This window comes from Podarcis filfolensis (assembly GCF_964270895.1).
Source record: "Podarcis filfolensis genome assembly, chromosome: 14".
Lineage (NCBI taxonomy): Eukaryota > Metazoa > Chordata > Lepidosauria > Squamata > Lacertidae > Podarcis > Podarcis filfolensis.
Window position 1 is genome coordinate 47,979,279 of NC_139616.1, and position 24,680 is coordinate 48,003,958.

A 24,680-nucleotide genomic window follows, 5' to 3' on the forward strand; every position below is an offset into this window, starting at 1 on the left:
TCACGCTTGGCAAACCCTCACCGTGATCAACTGCTGCCCAGAAACCTATGTCTCCACTGTGGAAGGACATGTGGATCCAGAATTGGCCTTACGGATTCACTATTAAGACCGTCTTCATGAAGGACAATCTTACTCGGCTACAAGAGATCGCTAAAGAAGATCCACTGGAAACTGCTATATAGCCACTGCTTAAGGCATCAGAGATTTCCTCGGGTATTTGTCTCACCTGCCTCTGCACCTATAAGGTCTAGGGACCTTATATTGATTTATTTAAGGGGGAGAGAAACCGGGAGCACCGAACTGAAATCTGCAATTGGTGCTTCATTCCACAGATTCTCCTCTTTCACAGGAGAAAGACAGGGCCTTTTAGAGAAGCTTTGCAGGGATTCAAGGAGAGGCTCCCCATTCCATTTGACTCTATCAGGCATGGATCTATTAATTCCTGCCCAGGGCAAAGGAGTCTGGGCAGAGAGGCAGATCCAGCATCCACTGGAAAATACATGACCTCCATCATTCACCTTGCGGTGGTCCGAGAGTCAGCAGAATCACCATGGCATGGACGACCAGGATGTGCATTGTAGCTGTTTCTCCGGTGCTCCAGCGGAGGAATACCTGATCTTGGGACTCCGACTAGGGAGAGGCAGAGGCAGAGAGAGAAGATTGGGTAATGAAATGCAACCGCTGTTGGGAGAAAAATGACGGCTGCTCACTTGCAGAATGCTCACCCCTAAGAATCTTGCCTGGCCCCTTCCTTGGGGAGAACATTTCTAAATCAATCCTATCTATCTATCTATCTATCTATCTATCTATCTAAACACACCTCCAAAAAGCTTTTTATTGCTGGCTCTTACATTTAAAAAAGAAAACTAATCCTGTTTCTAATACATGCAATTTATTTCATTGCTTCATTGCTTTTCAACAAAAAAATAAACTGCCTTGCAAGGGCTTGTCCAAAAGGGAGAGTAAAACCAAAATAAATATAGAGGGTGAAGTTATTTATTTATTTGATAGATTTATATCAAGCCCTTTCTCCAAAATGGAGTTCAGAGAGATTTAAGGCAATGATAATGAAAATTCAATTATCATTAAAATACAGTGACTCCAACACAGTAGTTGTTGATAAAACAACGGTAGATAAAACACTGTGGAATTGGATCATGCACAAATAAAATGGTATTCAGTTCTTTTTTCATTTGACATATTTGTATCTTGCTTTTCCAACAACAAATGTTGAGCTCACAATAACCGCAACAGCATTAAAAAAAATCACAAGCATTGCAATCATTATAATATCAAACCCAGTTGCATATAAATAAAGTAAACAACAACAATAAATTTCTCAAAACAAAGACACAATTCAATAAAGGCATCATAACTCGTAGTTACTTCCTAATCGCAGGGAACCCTGCTCCAAAACAACAACAAAATAGATTAGCTGTGTGCCCTATTGGTTTTCAAACAAACTGTTTTGCGATGCTGCAATGGATGGAAGCCTCATTCACTGAACGTGAATTGTAGACACTTACACGGAATGATACATTCCTTTCTGTGGAGGCAGACCAAATCATTTGGGAGGGAATGCCAAAGACACGGGGCTGCTACCAAGAAAGCCCTGACTCATGTCACTGTCCTTCTCCCAGCCTCTGTCCCGGGCAGGACGATGAGCAGGACTTCCCCCCATGACCGTAACGCACGGGGTCACTGAGTAACAGGGCAGGCACTCCTCCAGGGACTCGGCGGGGAAGGAGAGGGCTACTCACCCAGCTGTAGACCTCCTCGCCCTCTTTGCTCTGGCGCATGCGCTTGATGTAGCGGGAGAAGACGGAGAGCAGGGCCACCAGCACGGCGTCGGACTCTGAGCTGTAGGAGAGCTTTGAGAAGAGGTGGGTCATGATGGTGGACCGTTCCACAATCAGCCTGGCCACGTCCTGAAAGAGTCAAGGGCAAACAAGGCATGAGAGCTGCACTGGCTCCCGGTGGAGTACAGGATCAGGTTTAAGGTGCTGGATTTAACCTTTAAAGCCCTATACAGCCTAGGACCCTTGTACCTACGGGACCGCCTCTCCTGGTATGTCCCATGGAGGACCTTACGGTCTTCAAACAAAAACATCTTGGAGATCCCGGGCCACAGAGAGGTCAGGCTGGCCTCAACCAGAGCCAGGGCTTTTTCGGCCGTGGGCCTGATCTGGTGGAACGCTCTGTCACAAGAGACTAGGGCCCTGCGGGACTTGACATCTTTCCGCAGGGCCTGCAAGACAGAGCTGATCCACCAGGCCTTTGGCCAGGGCACAGCCTGACCCCCTCCTTTGGCAATCCTCACAGAACTCTAGCCCAATGGTTGCCATTAATCTGATTTGAACTGATTTTAGAATGAAATGATTTCAGAATGTTGTATTATTTTACTGTTGTTAGCCGCTCTGAGCCCGGCTTCGGCTGGGGAGGGCGGGATATAAATAAAATATTATTATTATTATTATTAATGAGAGGCTGTGAGATCAGGCCAAAGGCCCAACTAGTCCAACAGGGGGAGTTCCAAGATGGCGATGGCTTAGCAAGCAGGCTTCAGAGCTCCGCAGATAACAGGACTGTAATTAGCGTTGATTGCTAATTTTCCTTTTTTTACTTCTCTACTTTTAAACTTACCAACCTACTGAGATTCTATCAGCACCTTCTTGTCTATGCTATGAGAAATATCTTGGGCAAATTCTGTGAAGCATCCTGGGAAGGCCACCAGCTGCTAGCTATTAACCGCCAGCTCCCTTCTATACTTTGTTCCTGGAACTCCTGGCAGTCACCACACAGAGCAGCTCTTAAATTGAACAAATGAAGCACTTTCTATTTTTTCTCTCTTCTTCGGTTGGGGAAACCTCTCCTTGTTTACTCCCCACGGCGACGCTATGCCTGCTAGTAAATACTACGGAGACCCAGAGGATGTAGCTCTCTCACCGGTTCCCAAACAATCTAAAATAGAGGACTTTTTTAAACAAATCTGCTTTTATAATTCCAACAAAAAACCGGATTTCTTCCCTTGAAGATGATTGTGAGTGTGGGGAGAGTATTCAAGGTGAGAGCGTGGAACTGGATCCAGCAAGGGGCAAGTTGATCCTCTGCTGCTAAGAGAGGAAGGAATAGCAAGCAGGGAGAGCACCCAATTAACTCTAATTGCAAGAACGGTTGAGCATATCTTTCAACAAACTAGAGGTAAAAGGTAAAGGCAAAGGGACCCCTGACCATTATGTCCAGTCGTGGCCGACTCGGGTTGCGGCGTTCATCTCGCTTTATTGGCCGAGGGAGCCGGCGTACAGCTTCCAGGTCATGTGGCCAGCATGACTAAGCCACTTCTGGAGAACCAGAGCAGCGCACTGAAACGCCGTTTACCTTCCCGCCAAAGCAGTACCTATTTATCTATTGCACTTTGACGTGCTTTCGAACTGCTAGGTTGGCAGGAGCAGGGACCGAGCAACAGGAGCTCACCCCACCGCGGGGATTCGAACTGCTGACCTTCTGATCGGCAAGTCCTAGGCTCTGTGGTTTAACCCACAGCACCACCCGCGTCCCTCCAAATTAGAGGTATTGCCTCTCAAATAACCCAGTTATCCAAAGAGGTCCACAGTTTATCAGTTAATAACAAGCAGGCACAAACAGAACACACCTAGTCCAACGTCCTGTTCTCACAGTGGCCAACCACACAACCGCGGGAAACCTGCAAGCGGAACCCAAGCACAGAAGCTCTCTCCGCCTTCTGCAGCTTCCAGCAGCTGGTTTTCGGAAGCCCATTGCAGTGGAACCTTGGTTCTCAAACTTAATCCGTCCTGGAAGTCCGTTCAACTCCCAAAAACGTTCGGAAACCAAGACGCAGCTTCCGATTGGCTGCAGGAGCTTCCTGCACTCAATTGGAAGCAGCGGCGGATGTTCGGGTTCCAAAGAACGCAGTGGCGTAGCGTGGGGGGTGCAGGGGGGGCCGGCCGCACCGGGCGCAACATCTGGGGGGGGGGCGCTCGCTGCCTCCGGAGTCGCCGAAGAGCCTCAGGCGCAGGCTGTAGCAGAGCCCCATGTCTCGCGGAACCGACGAGCTGTGCGCGCGTCCGGGCTGAAGGCGTCCGGCAGGCAGCGGCTCTCAGTGCTCGCTGCGGTCCCCGCGCGTCAGGGCCACGGAGGGCGCGCCAGGCAGCCCCTCCTCACAGCCCCGCCACCGCCTCCGCTGCTGCAGCTGCTGGGCCATGTTGCATTTTCCTCTCCTCTCTGCCCTCCTCCTCCTCCGGGCAAGCGGCGTAGTTTGGGCGGCAGCGCCAGCGGCAACTCGCCTCAGATCACCTGACACGGACCCGCCGCTGCCGTGGCTACTTTACCGTAAATACCGCAGCCCAGGCAGCAGCAAGAAGAAGCTGGCAGCGGCGGCAGGTTAGGGGTTAGGGGGTGCAAATTACTTGCCTTTCCCCGGGTTAGGGGGCGCAAATTAATTGCCTTGCCCCGGGTGCTGACAACCCACGCTACGCCGCTGAAAGAATGTTCCAAACCGGAACACTCACATCCGGATTTGCGGCGTACAGGAGCCAAAACGTTAGAGCTGCAAGGCGTTCGACAACCAAGGTACGACTGTACTTAGAAGAGGTGCCAGGTACCTGTGCCCTCCAGATGTGTTTGAGCTCCAGCTCCCATCAGCCCTCCCAGTGTGGCCAGTGGTGAGGGGTGATGGGAGCTGCAGTCCAGCAATGTCCCCAAAGAACCCGGTATGAAGAACACATGGCCGAGGAGAAAGTTAAGAGGGAACCACCACAGATCCGTGTGTTTGGCCCTTAAAACGGAAGGCCTCTCTCTCACCAGCGCGAGGTCGTTGTGCTGTCCCTGTTCCTCCACTGGAGCATGCTGGGAAAGGTAAACCAAGTAAGCACTGATCGTCTGAGGATCCGTCTCCATGTGGATGGCCTGGAAATGGCAGAAAGAATTGTGTTTCTCAGCCTCAACGTTGACTAACGGAAAATTGGAAACCCTTTTTATTTTAATTCTCTCTCTTTCCTTTCTTTTTTCATTTTTTTTTATTAAAGACTTTATTGCTTTACAGAAGTATGTGTAATGTCTCTCGTATTTTTTCCATGTAACATTTTTACAATTCAGTTTCATTTGTTGAGACATTGGGGGGGGGGAAGGGGGGGAAGATGGGTGGATGTGGGGTGGCAATGTTTCTATTTTGCTTAATGTATGTAGGGTTTGGTGTCAGCGTTGCTCGCACTGTTGATTTGTGTTTCTTTGGTGGTGAGAGAGGTTGGGTTTGGCCATGGGTGTGGCTGTTCATTTGTGGTTGGCTGTGGTGGTCTTTGTTTTCGTGTGTGAGTGAGGTGGGTGGGTGTTTTGGATCAGGTTAGCCATATTGATTTGTATGCTGTGGGTGGATTATTGTTGTTGTCTTGTTAGGCTGTGTTTCTTTTTTCTTTCTTTTGCTTCTGGTTTGTGTGTGTGTGTGTCCTCTACTCTGGGTCATTGAGGAACCTGTGTAAGAGGCAGGGAAGGGAAGATCTTCCAGGGTGGGAGACTAGGAGGATAAACTGGAAGCTCCCAGGTGAGAGCTGGGGGTGTCTGTGTGTCCAGCCCCTTCTGGGTGAAATAAGGATTAAGATAGCTCCATCCAAGACATGAGGGATAATAGCAGCAACCGGGGGAAAGAAAGACATAACATCTTTCAAAGACAGGAAGAAGCACCACAGACAGAATAACAAACGCACACAGGAAGAATAAGGATCTAGTTTTGAGTTCCTCACTTGTAGTTTTATAAATCATTTAATGGGTCGACACAAATAGAAGTTATTAATATTGCAGTTGTTTTATGAGGGATTATGATTATGACCCGAATGTAATTGAAATTAACAAGACTTAGGAACGCAGAAATAAAGGAAATAATCAAACCATCAAATTTTGCATGCCACCTTATCTAAATTATATAATTCAGTATTTGAACAATTGGTATTAATAATTATATTATAAATCGGTATTGTTATCATAAGGCTATTGTGGGACTGTAATTGAAAAACTAATAAAAAAATAAAATAAAATAAAATAATTAAAAAAAGAATTAAGGATTAAAATCTACCTTTGAGAGAGGGCTTTGTATTTTCTTTTTCTTTCTTTCTTTTTTCATTTTCATTTAGATTCGTTTCAGTAAAATTTATGGGGAGGGAGGGAGAGGGCCCAGCACTGCTTTTCTAGCTATGTAGCATGTGGACTGGGGCTCATCAGAGGCCGGGTCGCGAGATGCCCTGGTCTCAAACCCACCAGTTCTTAGATAGATAGGTAATTTATTACAGTCAAAGACCAGCTCGCCATCAGTTTCTTACAAGGTGAAGGCCAGCATTTTGAACTAAACGGAGAAACGAGTCAGATTAGCAACCGAGTCCTGAGACGAAGCCATCTTCCGTGTCACCCCGAGTGGGAGATCTTACCTGCTGCAAAGCAACCGCAGTGGCAGCCCTAACGCTGTCAAACAAGGGCAGTTTGGGCAAGTCACGTAGGAGCCACTGGTAGCCCTGCAGGAGCTCTGAGTCCCCAGAGTCTTCCTCCATAGGGTGGTCCTTCTCCTCTCTGTCACGGAGTCCTCCTTCTGAAAGCACCAAAGACAGGCCCTGCAGGAAGGACAGAGGCAGATTGATACAATACAGAGACCACTAAGAATTGCAGAGTTGGAAGGGACCCCAAGGGTCATTCACTCCAAACCCCTGCAATGCAGAAATCTCAACTAAACATCCATGACAATGTCAGGAGCTTAGCCCTACACTCGAGCAGGACCCAACTGGCATGTTCTCTCCCGCCTGGTCGATCCTTCGGGAGCTTCATAAGCTTTCTTCTGCCCAAACATCACAGTGACTGATGCCAACCGACACCGGCACACTTAGGGATCCACAGAGTCTTTGCAGCTTGCGTAACAGACCTCAGCAACTCAGCATTTTGGCATTATTTACATATCAGCATTATTTACATATAAACACACATGGAGCACTGCAACATGGCTCCCCCTCTCTCTAGCATCAGACAGCAAAGAGAAAAAGCAAAGGACAACAGTCCCACTTCACCGAACACAGTAACACAAACATCCTATCCCCGTCACTTCCCACTCTGTGGAGTCAAAACATATTCCGTCATGTGAAAGACAACAATCCCATGACTGCAATCACGGAGCAGGAATTCTGACAGACAGATGGCTGTACAACCTCTACTTAAAAAATCTACAAGGAAGTAGAGTACGCAACCTCCCGAGCAAGACCGCTCCACTGTCGAACAGCTCTTACTGTCGGAAAGTTATTCCTGATGTTGAGTCGGAATCTCCTTTCTTGTAACTTCAAGCCATTGGTTCGGGTCTCCCCTCCAGAGCAGGAGAAAACAAGCTTGTTCCCTCTTCCATATGACAGTCCTTGAGGTATTTGAAGATGGCTATGCTGTCTTCTCTCAGCCTCCCCTTTTCCCAGGCTAAACATACCCAATTCCCTCAACCACTCCTCATATGGCTCGGTGGCAAAACTATCTTTCAAAGAAGCCAACAAAGGGAGTAAAACACCCCCCAAACCCTAAACAGTCTAGTGAGGGCTGCGTTTGCTCAGTAGCCTCGGAATGTCAGCTAGAAAATAATAATAACAATAATAATAATAATAATAATAATAATAATAACAACAACAACAACAACAACAATAATAATAATAATAATAATAAAAACTAGAATGGAGAGTTGGCTGAAGACCCTGCTTAACTCTCAATCAGCTTAGGATTTATGGATATATCGCCATGTTTTGCTGCACTCGTTGTGCTTACTGCCATTTGAATCTTATCCTTTTATTTGAAACCCACATCTGAATGGGTACACAGGGCAACAGATGGCCAAGATATCAGTGGAATAAGCTGAAGAATCATCTTCCTGTGAAGTGGTCCCATTGTCAAGAGGCTCAAGAGAGGCCCGGCGACACCGTTCTCGCCATCTTCCTTACCTTCATGGCCAGTACCCGCGAGGCCACCTGGGAGGAGCTGAGGCGCCTCAGGAAATAGTCGAGGACTTCGCACGTGGTCTGCTCGTCTGCCTTGGGTCCCAACAGCAGGTCCTGGAGGCGTCCAAGCAGCTGCCTCTGCTTCTGCTGCCTCTGTGGAGAAAGAGGTCGCTGTTTCTTCCCAGCGGTTCCTCAGCTACTGAACCGCTGAGAGCTGATGTGGGGTAGCAGCTACAGTGGCCAGGCCAGGGCAAAGGAGGCTGGGGTTCAAAGAACTGCTCAGGCCACATCCGCATCGTGCATCTGAAGAGCTCTGATGCCCCTTTAAACAGTAGTAGTAGTAGTAGTAGTAGTAGTAGTAGTAATAATAATAATAATAATTTATTATTTATACCCCGCCCAACTGGTTGGGTTTCCTCAGCCACTCTGGGCAGCTTCCAACAGAATATTAAAATACAATAATCTATTAAACATTAAAAGCTTCCCTAAACAGGGCTGCCTTCAGATGTCTTCTAAAAGTCTGGTAGCTGTTTTTCTCTTTGACATCTGGTGGGAGGGCGTTCCACAGGGCGGGCGCCACTACCAAGAAGGCCCTCTGCTTGGTTCCCTGTATCTTGCCTTCTTGCAGCGAGGAAACCACCAGAAGGCCCTCGGCGCTGGACCTCAGTGTCCGAGCAGAACGATGGGGGTGGAGACGCTCCTTCAGGTATACTGGGCCAAGGCCGTTTAGGGCTTTAAAGGTCAGCACCAACACTTTGAATTGTGCTCGGAAACGTACTGGGAGCCAGTGTAGGTCTTTCAAGACCGGTGTTATGTGGTCTCTGGCTTCCCCCAGAGAATTATGGGGGCTGCAATTTGATAAGGGTGCTGAGGGTGTTTAGGAGATCTCCTGAACCCCTCACAGGGCAACCATCCCCAGAGTGGTTGAGCAATCAATTCCGCTTCACAGGAAACTCTGGGGAAATGGTAGCTCTCAGAGGAACATTGGACTCTCTTAACACCCCTCAGCAACCTTAACAAATGGTGGCTGTCTACCAATGCTATCCAGTACGCAGGATGAGACCCTACCTGCCTGTAGACTGTCTCACCAGAGTGGTGCACGCTCTGGTTATCTCCCGCTTGGACTACTGCCATGCGCTCTACATGGGGCTACCTTTGAAGGTGACCCGGAAACTACAACTAATCCAGAACATGGCTGCCAGACTGGTGACTGGGTGCAGCCACCGGGACCGCATAACACGGGTCCTAAAAGATCTACACTGCCTCCCAGTACATTTCTGAGCACAATTCAAAGTGTTGGTGCTGACCTTTAAAGCTCTATGTGGCCTCAGCCCTGTATATCTGAAGGAGCGTCTCCATCGTTCAGCCTGAGATCCAGCTCCAAGGGCATTTTGGCAGCTCCCTCACTTGAGGGTCGATTTCCCACTGGAAATATGGTTGTGTCTATGTGGAGATGGCAGTACTGAATCAGTAGCTCATGTGCTTCTAGCTTGCATAAAGATTTGAGGACTGAGGTTCTTACCTCTCTACTACTATCCATAAAAGGTCACTCAACCATTGCTATGGGACACGGGTGCCGCTGTGGGTTAAACCACAGAGCCTAGGACTTGCCGATCAGAAGGTCGGCAGTTCAAATCCCCGTGACGGGGTGAGCTCCCGTTGCTCAGTCCCAGCTCCTGCCAACCTAGCAGTTCAAAAGCACGTCAAAGTGCAAGTAGATAAATAGGTATCACTCCAGCGGGAAGGTAAACAGCGTTTCCGTGCACTGCTCTGGTTCGCCAGAAGCGGCTTAGTCATGCTGGCCACATGACCCGGAAGCTGTACGCCGGCTCCCTCGGCCAATAAAGTGAGATGAGCGCCGCAACCCCAGTCGGTCACGACTGGACCTAATGGTCAGGGGTCCCTTTGCCTTTAACCATTGCTACTGTGTCCTTTCTCTTGGCAGATCAAGATAATCAGGTGACAGCAAAAACTGCAATTTTTTAGCTAGGGCAATCAGAATAAGCTCTGTTGTTTGATTATTAATTTAAACCTCCGGAATGCATTTTGTATAGTTAGGTTTTCACCTCTGTCTTCGGTAAATTTAATTTTGTTTTATTGCTATGGCTAGTGGCCGATGCAAATAGAGAGCACCTACCTCTCGCTTCTTAGCACGCTGCTCTTTGCTTTCTCCTTCCTCTTCCTCCTCGCCAGAGGCGGATTCGTCAGCGGCGTCATGCAGAAGGAATTCACAAAGGCACTGCACCGGGAGAACATCCAAGGAGCCCTCGCTGGACTGAACCAGGTCTGCCAGCCATGGCATCGATTGCGAAGAAGCCTAAGGAAGAAGGGGGTGAGGCCTCCGGGTATAGGGCAGTAGGTAAATTCAATAAATAAAATAAATAAAAAATAAGCTGCTTCAGTCTGCAGAACTGGGACTGCTACTGGTGCCACACAATACCCGCTCCACATCTGTAAGAAATCCATTTTTTGAGTGAGGAGGCTACTACACTTTGGAACAACTGGTAACAGCCAGCACTCCTTATGGTGCTTGAAAAAAACATTTCTTGCTTAGGCAAGCCTACCCAGATACACAGAATGTTGACATGCCTTTAAATCTGTTTTTGGTTTATGTGGTCTTAATTTTTCAAATGTTCTAATTGTTTTTAAGTTTTTCACTGAGAATTTTATCATTTTCTTCTCTGTGCAAATTGCTTTGAGGTGTCTTTTTTAAAAATAATCCTGCAGTGTGTACATTTTATGAAATGAATGAATGAATGGGCCTTTGAAGCTGGTTGGAAAGCCGGAACTGTTGGGATCGACCAAATAACTGGGGTGGTGGAGGCCATCACCAAGCAGAGCCAACCATGTGCCGTTCCCAACACTCTACAAAAGCCGCCCCATTTCCATCTCCTCCCGACCCTCTTTCAGTCTTGCTTCGATTGAACAATCCTGTTCCAACATTCTAAGCGCATCCAGACGTTGAGTCGAACCATTTGATGTGAACCCAAAGGCTCCCCGTTTCCTGATGGATAGCTTTCAGAATGATGAAACCAAGCGGCAGCCCTCAGGTGCCTTCAATTCCCCTGCCTCCCCCCACGAATGGCACTTCCCAGCCCTGGGGGTGACCCACCTGCCTCTGGATGATGTTGAGCAGGAAGTCGGGGTGTCTGCTGCGGCAGAGGAGGTGCCCCAAGCGGAGAGACTGGTTGAAGCTTTTCACCTGGTCCAGGACAGGCTGAGGTGGCCGGCGAGGGGGGCCCCTGAGAAGGGAACAGAAGGGGGTCTCTTGGCTTTTCTCCCAACACTCTCCACCCCTCCACTGCTTCCCTGGAGGCTGCTAAAGACTGGTCTGCCTCGAGGGGAGGCAGAAGCGAGGCAGCGCAGGCAAAGGACAGCACCCAGGCCAGAGCGGCTAGGGCAAAGCTGTCAGACGGGCAGTTCACAAAGAAAAAAATTATTAGTACAGTCACTAGGCTGGATGAATCCCAAGCCAAAATTAAGACTGCTGGAAGAAATATCAACAACCTCCGATATGCAGATGACACAACCTTGATGGCAGAAAGTGAGGAGGAATTAAAGAACCTTTTAATGAGGGTGAAAGAGGAGAGCGCAAAATATGGTTTGAAACTCAACATCAAAAAAACTAAGATCATGGCCACTGGTCCCATCACCTCATGGCAAATAGAGGGGGAAGAAATGGAGGCAGTGAGAGATTTTACTTTCTTGGGCTCCATGATCACTGCAGATGGTGACAGCAGCCACAAAATTAAAAGATGCCTGCTTCTTGGGAGAAAGGCAATGGCAAACCTAGACAGCATCTTAAAAAGCAGAGACATCACCTTGCCGACAAAGGTCCGTATAGTTAAAGCTATGGTTTTCCCAGTAGTATGGTTTTCCCAGTATGGAAGTGAGAGCTGGACCATAAAGAAGGCTGATCGCCGAAGAATTGATGCTTTTGAATTATGGTGCTGGAGGAGACTCTTGAGAGTCCCATGGACTGCAAGAAGATCAGACATGTCCATTCTTAAGGAAATCAGCCCTGAGTGCTCACTGGAAGGACAGATCCTGAAGCTGAGGCTCCAATACTTTGGCCACCTCATGAGAAGAGAAGACTCCCTGGAAAAGACCCTGATGTTGGGAAAGTTTGAGGGCACAAGGAGAAGGGGACAACAGAGGACAAGATGGTTGGACAGTGTTCTTGAAGCTACCAGCATGAGTTTGACCAAGCTGCGGGAGGCAGTGGAAGACAGGAGTGCCCGGCGTGCTCTGGTCCGTGGGGTCACGAAGCGTCGGACACGACTAAACAACTAAACAACAACAACCTCATGTTACGTTTGCTTCAGGTTACTTCCGGGTTTTGGAGGTTGTACATGCACAGAAGAGCTAAATTGCGCTTTGCACATGCGCAGAAGCGCCGAAACGCAACCCCCGCGTGTGCAGACGCAGCACTGCGGGTTGCAAATGTGCATTCCGCACGGATCACGTTCGCAACCCAAGCGTCCACTGTATTATGACAATTTTATTATTTATACCCTGCCCATCTGGCTGGGTTGCCCCGACCACTCAGATCAGCTTCCAACACATATAAAAAGACAATAAATCACCAAACATTAAAAACTTCCCCATACAAGGCTGCTTTCAGAGGTCTTCCAAGAGGAGTGAACTTCTTTATCTCCTTGACATCTGATGGGAAAATGTTCCACAGGGAGGGGTCCCGAATCCCCACCACCACCCACACCTTTATTTATGGTACATCCCATGATCTCCCCCCACTTTGAAAGACCTGAACTTGTGTCACTTGTGTCTCCTTTGGAATACAATTCCCATCCACCCCAACCGGCACAGTTCGAATCGTACAGAGGGCGCCGGGTTGGGGAAGGCTGCCCTGGGGGAACAGAGGCTGCTTACTGGGGATCCAGGCTGGTGAGCTGAGACAGCAGGAGACTGCTGCTCTCCGTGATGGTCTGCTTGGTTGATGCCGCCGCCAGGTGGCCCTCGAAAGCGAGGATTTCTTGCTTCTCCCGCTGCGAGATCTGAAGTTCGCGGCTGATCATTTCCGTGCGGGTCTCTTCGTCCGTCAGAGTGCAAGGAGGGTAGGAGTAATTGCTGAGGGGAACAGCAGGGGAATATAAGACCACAGGAGGAGATCAACGATGTTTCCTGGGATCACATTCCAGAGGGCAGTGTGGCGATCACACAGGGTCCCCGGACATTTCACCGTCTATTGATCCCTGTGCCACCACTTTATTTCTCGCTACCACCACCCAGGCCCTACCTGGGACAATTACTGAGTCCCGTCAGGGTTAAATTGGAACATAAACTTCTGTTTATTTATTGCAGTTTAACGAGCGTGTGGTTTCATAAACGGTATCAGTCAATTACAATCATGGGGTGCCTATCCAGACCTATAACTTCCGCTACCTGCTCTCACTCACTAAATCACCTCCTTCCTAGCTCCTAACTTCCTGACTCAGCTTATTTCTCTACACTAACTCAACCTACCCACAGACTCTGTTCCAATTCACTCCCACTCCAACCAACCACCCAACTCCCAACGAACTCCTCCCTTCGCCCCTACCAGAGCTGGTTTTATAGTCCCTCTGACTCCATCCCCTTGGTTCAGATTGGGTAACCTGTTTTAACTATTTCACCTCCAGCACTCTCATATGTTAACGTCACAGGCAGGCACCACCACCCAAAAGGCCCTGGGGTTAAGAGGATATAAAACCAGCCTCAGGAGCACAGAGCACTGTAAAGAGTGCCTCTTCCGAGCATCATAGCTGCTCACTCAGAGCTATCAGAAACTCTTGCCCTGCCTTCCCAGCCCTTCCCATTTTGAGTTTCCATCTGTGGTCAGGACAAGAGGACACCTCCTGTGCTAATCTTCAGCCTTCAACTGGTTCCCCCACTCTTTTAATGTTAACGCAGCACCCACCTGCAGCCAGAAATTGTACAATCCGTTTGGCCCACTCGGGAATCAGTCTCTACATCCTGCCCTATGTACAGTGGTGCCCCGCAAGACGAATGCCTCGCAAGACGGAAAACCCGCTAGACGAAAGGGTTTTCCGTTTTGGAGGTGCTTCGCAAAACGAATTTACTATGGGCTTGCTTTGCAAGACGAAAATGTCTTGCGAGTTCCTGCGGGGGTTTTTTCCTTTTCCCCCCATTTTCCCCAAGCCGCTAAGCCGCTAATCAGCTGATCCGCTAAGCCCGCTAAGCCGCTAATAGCGCTAATCCGCTAAGCCGCTAATGGGCTTGCTTCGCAAGACGAAAAAACCGCAAGACGAAGAGACTCGCGGAACGGATTCTTTTTGTCTTGCGAGGCACCACTGTACAGACTAAGTTCCCCGAAATAGGCAGGATTAGCATACTTACTTAGTCATGGCCATCTCCATGAGCATCTTTAGCGTGGGGTACTCGTCCCAGGCAGCCAGACCTAAAACACAAGTGGGGGGGGGGAGAGAGAGAATTGAGATGGCACCATGCAGAACAGCCAGAGGTTTGAACACAGCTCTCTGCAATACTCTGCCCAATGACACACCTCTCCCCAGTAGATCACGTGTTATTTTTGGCTGTCAGTTCCTTCCTTGAACTGGTGCCTTCTGGAAGTCGTTGGAATACAATTCCCATCACCCTCAGCTAACACACACACACACACACACACACACACACACACATACACACATACACACACACACACACACACACACACAGTGGTAGCTCAGGTTAAGAACTTAATTCGTTCTGGAGGTCCGTGCTTAACTTGAAACTGCTCTTAACCTGAAGCATCACTTTAGCTAATGGGGCCTCCCGCCACTGCTGCATGATTTCTGTTCTCACCCTGAAGCAAAGTTCTTACCCCGAGGTACTATTTCTGGGTTAGCGGAGTCTGTAACCTGAAGCGTCTGTAACTTGAAGCCTCTGTAACCCGAGGTACCACTGTATATAATTAAACGGCCATGGCTCCCCCAGCAAAGAATTATGGGAGTTGTAGTTTGTTAAGGATGCTGAGAGTTCCCCCACTATTCCCTTTGCAGAGCTACAATTCCTTGAGTTTCCTAGGAAAAGGGAATGACTTTCTGTCATTCAGAGCACTGTAGTTTGGTAAGGGGGTACAGGGTTCCTGGACCAGATGGGTCCTGGGCCCGATCCAGCAGGCTCTTCTTTTTGTCCTCATTACACTCACCAATGTTTTCGGGGTTGAATGCAGCAACAACAAGCAAAAGAGGCCAAGCTTTCCAGTAGAGAGTAGAGATGGCCAGATTTGGAGGCTGGTACCTTCAAAGCAAACAGAAACAATCATATTGCATTGCTGTAGTTTAATTTTTTTTTTAAAAAAATTGTTTCCCTTGCCCAAAGATGCTCTAGACATAGCTGGTCACTATTATTGGCTCCCCCCCCCCTTATGTTTTCTGCTCACAATAAAATTAAGTTATTCTCTCTAGCCCAAGAGTTGCATGCATGCAAATGTTACCCGGGGGGCAGCTGGATGTTCTCTGGGTGGTGGTAAGTGCACAGGTTCAAGACGGCATCGATCAGTTGGATCCTCTCCACTCTCAAGACTTCAAGATCTAAAGGAAGCAGACGTATGTCGTGAGCTGTGTGTTGATGCAACAACAGGGGACGCTTTTGTTGAGTTCCTACCTAGAACTAGACTAGAACTAGTCTGTGTGTGTGGTTTGGGAGCTGGATGGTCAGGGGAAAAACAATGCTGTCCAGGGTTGTAAAGACTGCGGAGAGAACACTCTTCCCACCTTGGATCAAATCTATGCTCCCAGGTGTCATAAGAAATCTGCAGAGATAGTGCAGGATAGTGCGCACCCCGGAAATGATCTCTTTCAGCTTCTGCCTTCTGGAAGAAGGTACAGGGTTATAAAGACTAGGATGAGCCGCCTGAGAAACAGTTTCTATCCAAATGCGATTTTGGTTTTAAACGCATTGTAAGGAGTCTGTATGGGGTTAAACCACAGAGCCTAGGACTTGCCGATCAGAAGCTCGGCGGTTCGAATCCCCATGATGGGGTGAGCTCCTGTTACTCGGTCCCTGCTCCTGCCAACCTAGCAGTTCGAAAGCACGTCAAAGTGCAAGTAGATAAATAGGTACCGCTCTGGCAGGAAGGTAAACGGCGTTTCTGTGCGCTGCCCTGGTTCACCAGAAGCGGCTTAGTCCTGCTAGCCACATGACCCGGAAGCTGTACGCCGGCTCCTTCGGCCAGTAAAGCAAGATGAGCGCCGCAACCTCAGAGTCGGTCACGACTGGACCTAATGGTCAGGGGTCCCTTTACCTTTTAAGGAGTCTGTATGGAAGTATATTGTATTTAAAAATGGGGTATCAGAGTTTTTAGGGGGCTAACCAGGTTGGGATAGCAGGCTTGTTGGGTTTTGAATGTCTTATGTGGATTTTTCAATTTCGTTGACAATGACAATAAAGATTATCGTATCGTAGATGACCCTCCGGGTCCCTTCCAACTCTACAATTCTATGATTCCAGCACCTGGAGATGCATAAGCAAAATAAAACCGGTGGGTGTGCGAAACCCAGGCTTCACTTCCAGAATCCTACCGTCTGCCTGCACAGCTGCCGCCCGTTTCACCAGATGGTCTGCAAGCTCCATGGCGTCGGCGGGGCCGAGGGGGAGATCCCGCGACAGGCCGATCACGAGGATGCGCATGAGTGTGTCTTCGAGGATCGGCACTTCGGAGCAGAGGCGGAGGTAGAAGCTGGTGGGAGAGAGGGAGGGAGAGAGAAAGAGCTACTGACTTCCAAACAGTCAGTCCATATAGGGTGCAAAGTCAAACAGATCAGCAAACCTAGCTGTCAGGGGCTGTTGCGGTTGCTCGAGAGCAACCAGGCAGGACTCCGACCTGTCTTTTACAGGCTTTATTTTGGTGCAAACTATTTACAGGGACGCGGGTGGCGCTGTGGGTAAAACCTCAGCGCCTAGGACTTGCCGATCGCATGGTCGGCGGTTCGAATCCCCGCGGCGGGGTGCGCTCCCGTCGTTCGGTCCCAGCGCCTGCCAACCTAGCAGTTCGAAAGCACCCCCGGGTGCAAGTAGATAAATAGGGACCGCTTACCAGCGGGAAGGTAAACGGCGTTCCGTGTGCTGCGCTGGCTCGCCAGATGCAGCTTGTCACGCTGGCCACGTGACCCGGAAGTGTCTGCGGACAGCGCTGGCTCCCGGCCTCTAGAGTGAGATGAGCGCACAACCCTAGAGTCTGTCAAGACTGGCCCGTACGGGCAGGGGTACCTTTACCTTTACCTTTTATTTACAGTGAAGAGCATCATAAGTTCATGTCTGGCTCAATCGCTGGCAGAATCCGGGAGTGGTCTGTTTTTGTACCTCCCCCAGCATAAAAGTCGCGTCACCCCCAGCCTTTTCCGCCCCCCCCCCCCCGCGCCTCAGACTACTGCGCATGATGGGCGATGGCAAAGGCGTGCTTCCCTCCTCTCCGGCTGCCTCAGGCGCAGTGTTAAGGCTCCTACCAGCATCCTCTGGTCCCTGCACCTCTTCTCCACTGGGGGTGGGGCTTTCCTCCTCGCCGGAAGAGGAACTGCTTCGCAAGATTTTTGGAGGCTCCCTGTAACGCAACTGCCCTTCTATCTCTCGCCTCTGGCCGATGGCAGTTCCCTGACACTAGCCAATAACCTTTCTGCATAAGAGTGACCACCTTTTCCCCTGGGCTTTTGAAAATAAATAAATAAAGCCAAGCCAAGCCCCCGACTTACTTGCGGTCGCTCTCGGGAGGCCAGTTGTCCCATTTGTAGTAGGTCTCTGGCTGCTCTGTGAACAGCACTTTGTGGAGGCTTAGAAAATAGGGGAAAGCGATGTGTCAGAATCAGTTGATCCAGGAAGAAAAGGGTCAAGGTTCAGGAGCCCAAGAACAGGAAGAAATGTTCCAAGACTGCATGGGAGTAGCAAAGTTGCTCCAACGGGATTCCCTGCCCACCCACCAAGCTTTCAAGTGGAGGGGTGACAGGTTTGTGCCGTCCACCAGGCAATGGCTTTTTCCACCTGCATTGCCCCACCCTCCAGCCCCAGGAGTCTTCAAAAGGGGGTTGTTTCCAGAGGAAGAACTGTAGGGGTGAGAGACTTTGTCATCTTGTAGGGGTTGGTTTCCCCAGTACTGCCCCACCTCCAGCCCGAGAAACCTTCAGAAAGGAGTCGCTGCCACAGGTATGACTGTACTTTTCCATGTATAAGACTGGTTTTTTTCTTGAAAAATCATGCTAAAAAGTGGGGGTCGTCTTATACATGGGTAGTGCATAGGGTGGACGTATGATTGGTTGCTGCCGAGGCTGTCAGCGGCTATTGGGCGTGTTATTGGTTGCTGCGTCAATGGGTGGTGTTGATTGGCTGACGCTCTGGCAGTCGGGTGACTGATTGGCAGCTTCTGTCGGCGATGGGACAGACGGGGGGTGGATTTAGCGACGAGCGGGGGGGGGGAGTGTTTTTTGGCAATCCTCCGCAAAAAAAGCTCAACAGCTCTGTGCCATCTCCCCCCATTTTCTTAAATTTGAGTCCCCCAAAATCTTATACATGGGGGCGTCTTATACACGGAAAAGTACGGTATGTGCCTGGGCATTTTAATGAGCTGAACAGATTGAAAGATTATCAGTCATGGGGATGTGGGAAGTGTGTGTATGAATTGAACAGTGCTTAGTTAAATTTTGGCTGCTGTTGTGCCAACGGTAATATTGCTTTCTAGATTACAAATACTGTAGTCCTAAAACATGACTATGATTGTGATACTTAGTTTATTTTGTAGTAGTTGTTTTGTTAATAGCGCCTTATAATTGAAACTGTTTCACTGTTGATTTGTAATGGTTTTACTGGTGACTTGCTAATTATTCCATGAGAGTTATGCTGTATGTGTAATGCTGTTATGTCATTATTTACTGCTTGAAGCAGGGATCTCATCGTTTGAATGAAAATCAGCATAGAAATGTAATCCATCAATCTATGTCCAGCGGCTGCCCTGTCCCTGTGGGGATTCATGGTCTGTAGGTGGGGCTGAGAGGTTGAATCTCTTCTTGTACCGCCTCTCCCTGGGAGACAGCACCAGACCTACCTCCCCATCCCCTCTGTATCTTCCAGCTGTCACAGCAGGTCATGCCTCTGGGCCCCCCGTCATAAGAGCCTAAGAGGAGCCCGCTGGGTCACGCCAGTGGCTCACCTAATCTAGAATGCTGTTCTTGCACTGGCCAACCAGATGACTGGGGAAAACCCATATGCAGGACTCAAGCACAAGAGCAACTCTCCCCTTCTATGGTTTCCAAAAACCAGTACAGTGGTGTCTCGCAAGACGAAAAGAATCCGTTCCGCGAGTCTCTTCGTCTTGCGGTTTTTTCGTCTTGCGAAGCAAGCCCATTAGCGGCTTAGCGGATTAGCGCTATTAGCGGCTTAGCGGGCTTAGCGGATAAGCGGCTTAGCGGATCAGCTGTTAAGCGGCTTAGCGGATCAGCTGATAAGCGGCTTAGCGGCTTGGGGAAAAGGGGGGGGGAGGAAAAAACCCCGCAGGAACTCGCAAGACATTTTCGTCTTGCGAAGCAAGCCCATAGGAAATTTGTTTTGTGAAGCACCTCCAAAACAGAAAACCCTTTCGTCTAGCGGGTTTTCCGTCTTGCGAGGCATTCGTCTTGCGGGGCACCACTGTTTTCATAAGCACTGCTGCCATCCGTAGCTCTTTCCTCCGTGAAATTGCCTAATCCTCTTTTAAAGTCATCCAAGTTGGCACCTGTCACCGCTTCCTAATTGGAGCTCCTTCCATGGCTTCGACGCCTCCCTTTCCATGGAGGCGCAGGTTGCAGCCACAGCAAAGGTGGCATTTTTCCATCTCCGCCGTATTAAGCAGTTGGTCCCTTACCTTTCTCGCCCTGATCTGGCCACAGTGATCCATGTGACGGTCATCTCCAGGCTTGATTATTGTAACTTGCTCTATGCGGGGCTGTCCTTGAAGCTGACCCAGAAACTCCAGTGGGTGCAGAATGCTGCGGCAAGGCTCCTTACGGGGTCCTTGCTGCGGGATCACATTCATCCAGTGCTTTACCAACTGCACTGGCTCCCGGTGGAGTACAGGGTCAGGTTTAAGGTGCTGGTTTTGACCTTTAAAGCCCTATGTGGCCTAGGACCCACGTACCTACAGGACCGCCTCTCCTGGTTGGCCCCGCAGAGGACCTTAAGGTCTACAAATGACAACACTTTGGAGGTCCCAAGTCGCAAGATGGTTAGATTGGTTTCAACTAGGGCCAGGGCCTTTTCAGTACTGGCCCCGACTTGGTGGAACGCTCTGTCACAAGAGACCAGGGCCCTGCGGGACTTGACATCTTTCCGCAGGGCCTGCAAGACAGAGCTGTTCCGCCTGGCCGTTGGTTTCGACTCAGTCTGACCCTTATGTTTCCCTTCCCCAATGGTTTTGATCTATGGGATACTTTTAAAATGAGGCTGCATTTTAAATTGCATTTTAACCTGTATTTTAAATTTGTCCCCCCCCCCCCATATTTTGTTTTTACTGTAATTTTACTGGTGTTAGCCACCCTGACCTGGCTCTGGCCGGGGAGGGCAGGGTATAAATAAAAGTTATTATTACTACTACGTGCTGAATCTTTATCTGTCCTGAATCTTCCCACAAGATCTCTTGGGCAGGAAAGGAGCAAGCTCCTACCTTGTCAGAAGATCCATGCATGCCCCCCCCATTTCATCTTATTCTGATTCCCCACCCTCTGCCTTCTGGCTCCTAGATCGAATCTTGGTCTGAATGAGGGTGCTCAGAAGGAACCCAGGACATTCTCCCAAGAGGCACCATCAACACCATCATCTCCAGCTCAGCTTCTTACCAGTGAACATATTCTTTGGGAGCCAGTTTGGTGATGGAGGGAACCACCGTGTGCAGCCACCAAACCGCGTCCCTCTGGATGGCTGCGATCTGGTTCTGGAAGGCACGCAGGACCTCCAAGTCTGGGGAGAAGGACAGAGGCAGAGGAGGTCAGAAGCAACATCATCTGGTCCCAGGATAGCAGAGCCAGGAAGCCCTCTTGCACACAGCCATGGTGGGGAAGGAGCAAAGGTGAAGGGCAAAAGTCAGCATCTTCCCCTGTTTACTTAAAACAGGGGGGCCAAGGTTCTAGGCCAGGGTGGGCAATCTGTAGCCAAAGGGGCCTCATTTCATGCACCTCTCGGCCTGATTTCAAAACCCTTCCAGAAGTGATTAGACATCTGGGCAAGAGAGGTCAAGTCCTTCCCTGGGCTGGGATGAAGCAGGAAAGCGAGAGGGAGATGCAAGGGTGTGGAGGGATGGCTGGGGGGGGGAGAAGGGGCAAGAAAGAGAGAGATAAAAAGGAAACAGGGTAGTAGGAAAAGAGAAAGGGTGACCCCACCCTTTTCGGTGTGGCCTTGCCCACCACTGGTTTCAGTCCTGCCCCCCAACCAAGATGCGGCTCCAAACAGGTTACCATGGGGGAAACTGTGACTCGCAATACAAAAGCCCTGTTCTTAAGTCTGGTCAGACAGATCTGAAGGGTGGGTGGCGGCAATAAGAAAATTCATTTTACTTATATTTATTAATTGGAATTTATATACCACCCTATACCCGGAGGTCTCAGGGCGGTTCACATAACAAAATCAAAATGAAAACAACAAGCCAATAACACCCCCCTCAAAAAAGAACCACATTTTTAAAATTAACTGGAGTTCAATTTTTTGCCTGCAAGAGCTATCCTGTTAACAATGTTCAGATGCAGATTAAGAAAAAGAGATAGTAAGGATCACGTGATCCCGGGGAAACGAGAGGGATCCTTTGCTGAAGGACTGACGCTGGAAAAACGGCCCCCGACTCTTGCAAACGAAACCACTGCTGCTGTCTGTGCAATTTGGGCATGAAAATGCTTCACCTTTAATTGATAAAAGAGGGCAACGTTCTCGAAACAGGCTGTGGGACTGACAATGCACGGCAACAAAGCTCAGATTTATTATGACAGCCATGTGATGGAATTAATACTTTTATTTATTTACGTGCTTTATTTTCACATCGGTTCTGGGCAGCGTCTCCAGAGCAGGCCCACGGATCCTACATGTCTACCCAGCTCCCTCTTCCTCGCCCTGTTGTTAGAGACTAAGCCAGCTGATGCAACCCACTTACTCTTCTTCTCTCCTTTGTCCCACGCGAGACCGGCTTCCTTCACCTGGGCAGTGATGCTGAGCATCATGGAGACGGCCAGCAGGTCAGTGATGTGGATGACAAAGCGGTCCTGCCGGGGGTAAGAGGGGAGGATGGTGAATATGGGGGTGGGGGTCGCCGGGAGGCAGGACAGGCCCCCAGGCAAACGACATATGTGCCAGCCCGTCTCTCCCTTCTGCGTGTCGCTCGGGAGATCCATCAGTCTTCTTCCCCGACGTGCTTCCGTGACTCATGTCTTGGGACGTGAGCGCACACTGCCTTAGCAGAGTCAACAACAGCAGAGCTAGACTCGAGGTGTGAGTACTAAGCTACTACTATTATATACAAATCAGGACAAAGGAAAACATGGTTCCTCTCTCTCTTCTTCCCTGGAGAGAGGGGGATTCAAAAATACAACAACAGAACGGAACAGTGTAAATAATAACAATAATAATAATAATAATAATAATAATAATAATAATAATAATAATAATTTTTTTATGTATATCCCACCCTCCCCAGCCAAAGCCGGGCTCAGGCCTGCTAACAACAATAAAATAATACAATATTCTAAAATCATATCATTAAAAATTACTTCAAATAAAATTGATGGCAACCATTGGGCTAGAGTTCTGTGAAGATTGCCAAAGGAGGGAGTCAGGCTGTGCCCTGGCCAAAGGCTTGGCGGAACAGCTCTGTCAGGGGTCGGCAAAGTTTTTGTGGTAGGAGCCGGTTCACGGTCCCGCAGACGCCGCAGTGGGCCGGAGTGCGTGTACACGCACACGTGCGCAAATGCTATTTCCAACGCTCCTTCCAGCGCGGAGGAGGTGTGCGCAGCTTCCCGTTGGTTTCATCCCGCTGCCCTGCGGAGGTTTCGCGGGCTACCCCAGAAGCCAGAACAGCCAAAGGGAGCGCTGCGCAGCACTCCCTCTAGCTGTTTTAGCTTCTGCCTTAGTGACACGAAGCCTCCGCAGGGCAGCGGGGAGCCTTCATCCTGCTGCCCTGTGGAGGCTTCATGCGGCTATCCCTGGCTTTTGTGGGAGGTGCATTTTATGGTCCGGTGCGTCTAATAGAGTGAAAAATATGGTAAACATCGCACACAGGAAATTTATAGGACGTAGAACTTATTTTACAAAAATAAGATTCATTAAAGCTGATAATACGAATGGAAGTCAAAAGCTCTGTAGCTGTGGATAAGGGATTAAGAACAAGACTGAATGTAGTTGGATTGATTAAGATTTCGGAAGCAGGATGGGAAAAAACCGCATTCTACCTTGAAATCCAGCACACAGGAAGTCGCACAAAATGTATAATTGGCTTTATAATTGGTATATATTGGCATATGAATCGTATTGACAAAATGTGGTTTTTATCGGATTTTAGTAATTGAAAATTTTAAAAAAATTATAAAACAAAACAAAAACACGGAAGGAACACACCATACAAGGCGCCTTTCGCAGAAGCAGCTGGTGGGGGAAACTGAGCGGGCCTCTTACCTTGAACTCCATCTCGGCGTACTGAGGCTCCTTCCGCTCCTGCATGAGACCGAGGCAGAAAGCCTGGAAGTTGATCTCGTGCTTCGTCTGCTTGATAATTTCCCTCAGCAAGGCCCGCGAGGCGCGCAGGTAGTCGTCTTTGTTGGTCAGCAGATCTTGGAAGACCATCGCCAGGAACTGGGAAGAGAGCAAGGAGGAGATGCTGCATTAAGCAGGGTTGGCAAGAGGGGACTGATCTGCCCCACAGGCTGCTTCCCCAGCCCTGGCGAAGCAGCCACCTACCTTCGGAGCTAGCTCCGGGCTGTGCTGCAAAACCGTGTAGAGAATCTGCATGTTGTTGGGATTTCTGGCATTTGAAAGCTCGTTGAAGACCACCGATTTGACCACCGTGCCCAAGTTGTCCCGGTGGGCGTTCAGCAGCTCCCTGCGGGAAATGAAAGTTTTTTCAAAATGGGGAAAAAGCTTATTTACGCAAAAGAAAAAAAATCCAACATAAAATGTAGGAAAAAGAGGAGTGGGAATTGAACAAAAGCACCTGTCAAGGCACGTCAAGACCTCCTCAAAGAATAAGAAGTTCCAGAGTTCATGTTACATACATTAAAGTTGCCAGATGTCCACAACTGCCCGCTGTATATGTAATAAAGTTCTGCCAGGTGATGTAAAATTATTGTGGTTTTTCCTTTTCCTTGCAGAACCTGGATTCTATATGCATTTTTTAATGCTATTGCTAAAGTCCAAATCGTTCTATATAATGGGGATAAGTTTAGGTTATCCAGTTTTTTCCACGATCAAATGGTGGTTGTCTAGCAACTATAAGGAACCGCCAAAGCAAAGTCCTTAAATTTTGTGTCCTTGTTATGTCCTGTAAAGCCATTATTATGTGCCACATAATACTCATTCTGCATTTGTAAGAAAACACTTACACTTTGGAACTTCCTGCCTATTGACATCAGGCAAGAGCGTTCATTCAACTCTTTTCAGCACTAGATAAAAAAATTTTGTCTAGGCAAGCCTACCCAGATGTATTGACATGTCTTACCCTGTTTTTAGTTTGTTGCTTACTTATTTTTATTTTTAATGTGT

General features: G+C 48.9%; 1 protein-coding gene across 1 annotated transcript in view; it reads right to left on the reverse strand.

Annotated features, from left to right (window-relative positions):
- The window catches only part of INTS1 (integrator complex subunit 1), a 72,973-nt gene that overhangs the window by 36,784 nt on the left and 11,509 nt on the right, over positions 1 to 24,680 (reverse strand). The window contains 17 exon segments of the mRNA XM_083585552.1: positions 519 to 630; positions 1,761 to 1,928; positions 4,822 to 4,926; positions 6,435 to 6,614; positions 7,968 to 8,117; positions 10,102 to 10,281; positions 11,077 to 11,206; positions 12,855 to 13,052; positions 14,322 to 14,382; positions 15,133 to 15,224; positions 15,421 to 15,517; positions 16,508 to 16,665; positions 17,675 to 17,752; positions 20,783 to 20,903; positions 22,084 to 22,192; positions 23,598 to 23,774; positions 23,880 to 24,021. Of these exon segments, the coding sequence (XP_083441678.1) occupies positions 519 to 630; positions 1,761 to 1,928; positions 4,822 to 4,926; positions 6,435 to 6,614; positions 7,968 to 8,117; positions 10,102 to 10,281; positions 11,077 to 11,206; positions 12,855 to 13,052; positions 14,322 to 14,382; positions 15,133 to 15,224; positions 15,421 to 15,517; positions 16,508 to 16,665; positions 17,675 to 17,752; positions 20,783 to 20,903; positions 22,084 to 22,192; positions 23,598 to 23,774; positions 23,880 to 24,021 (2,258 nt within the window).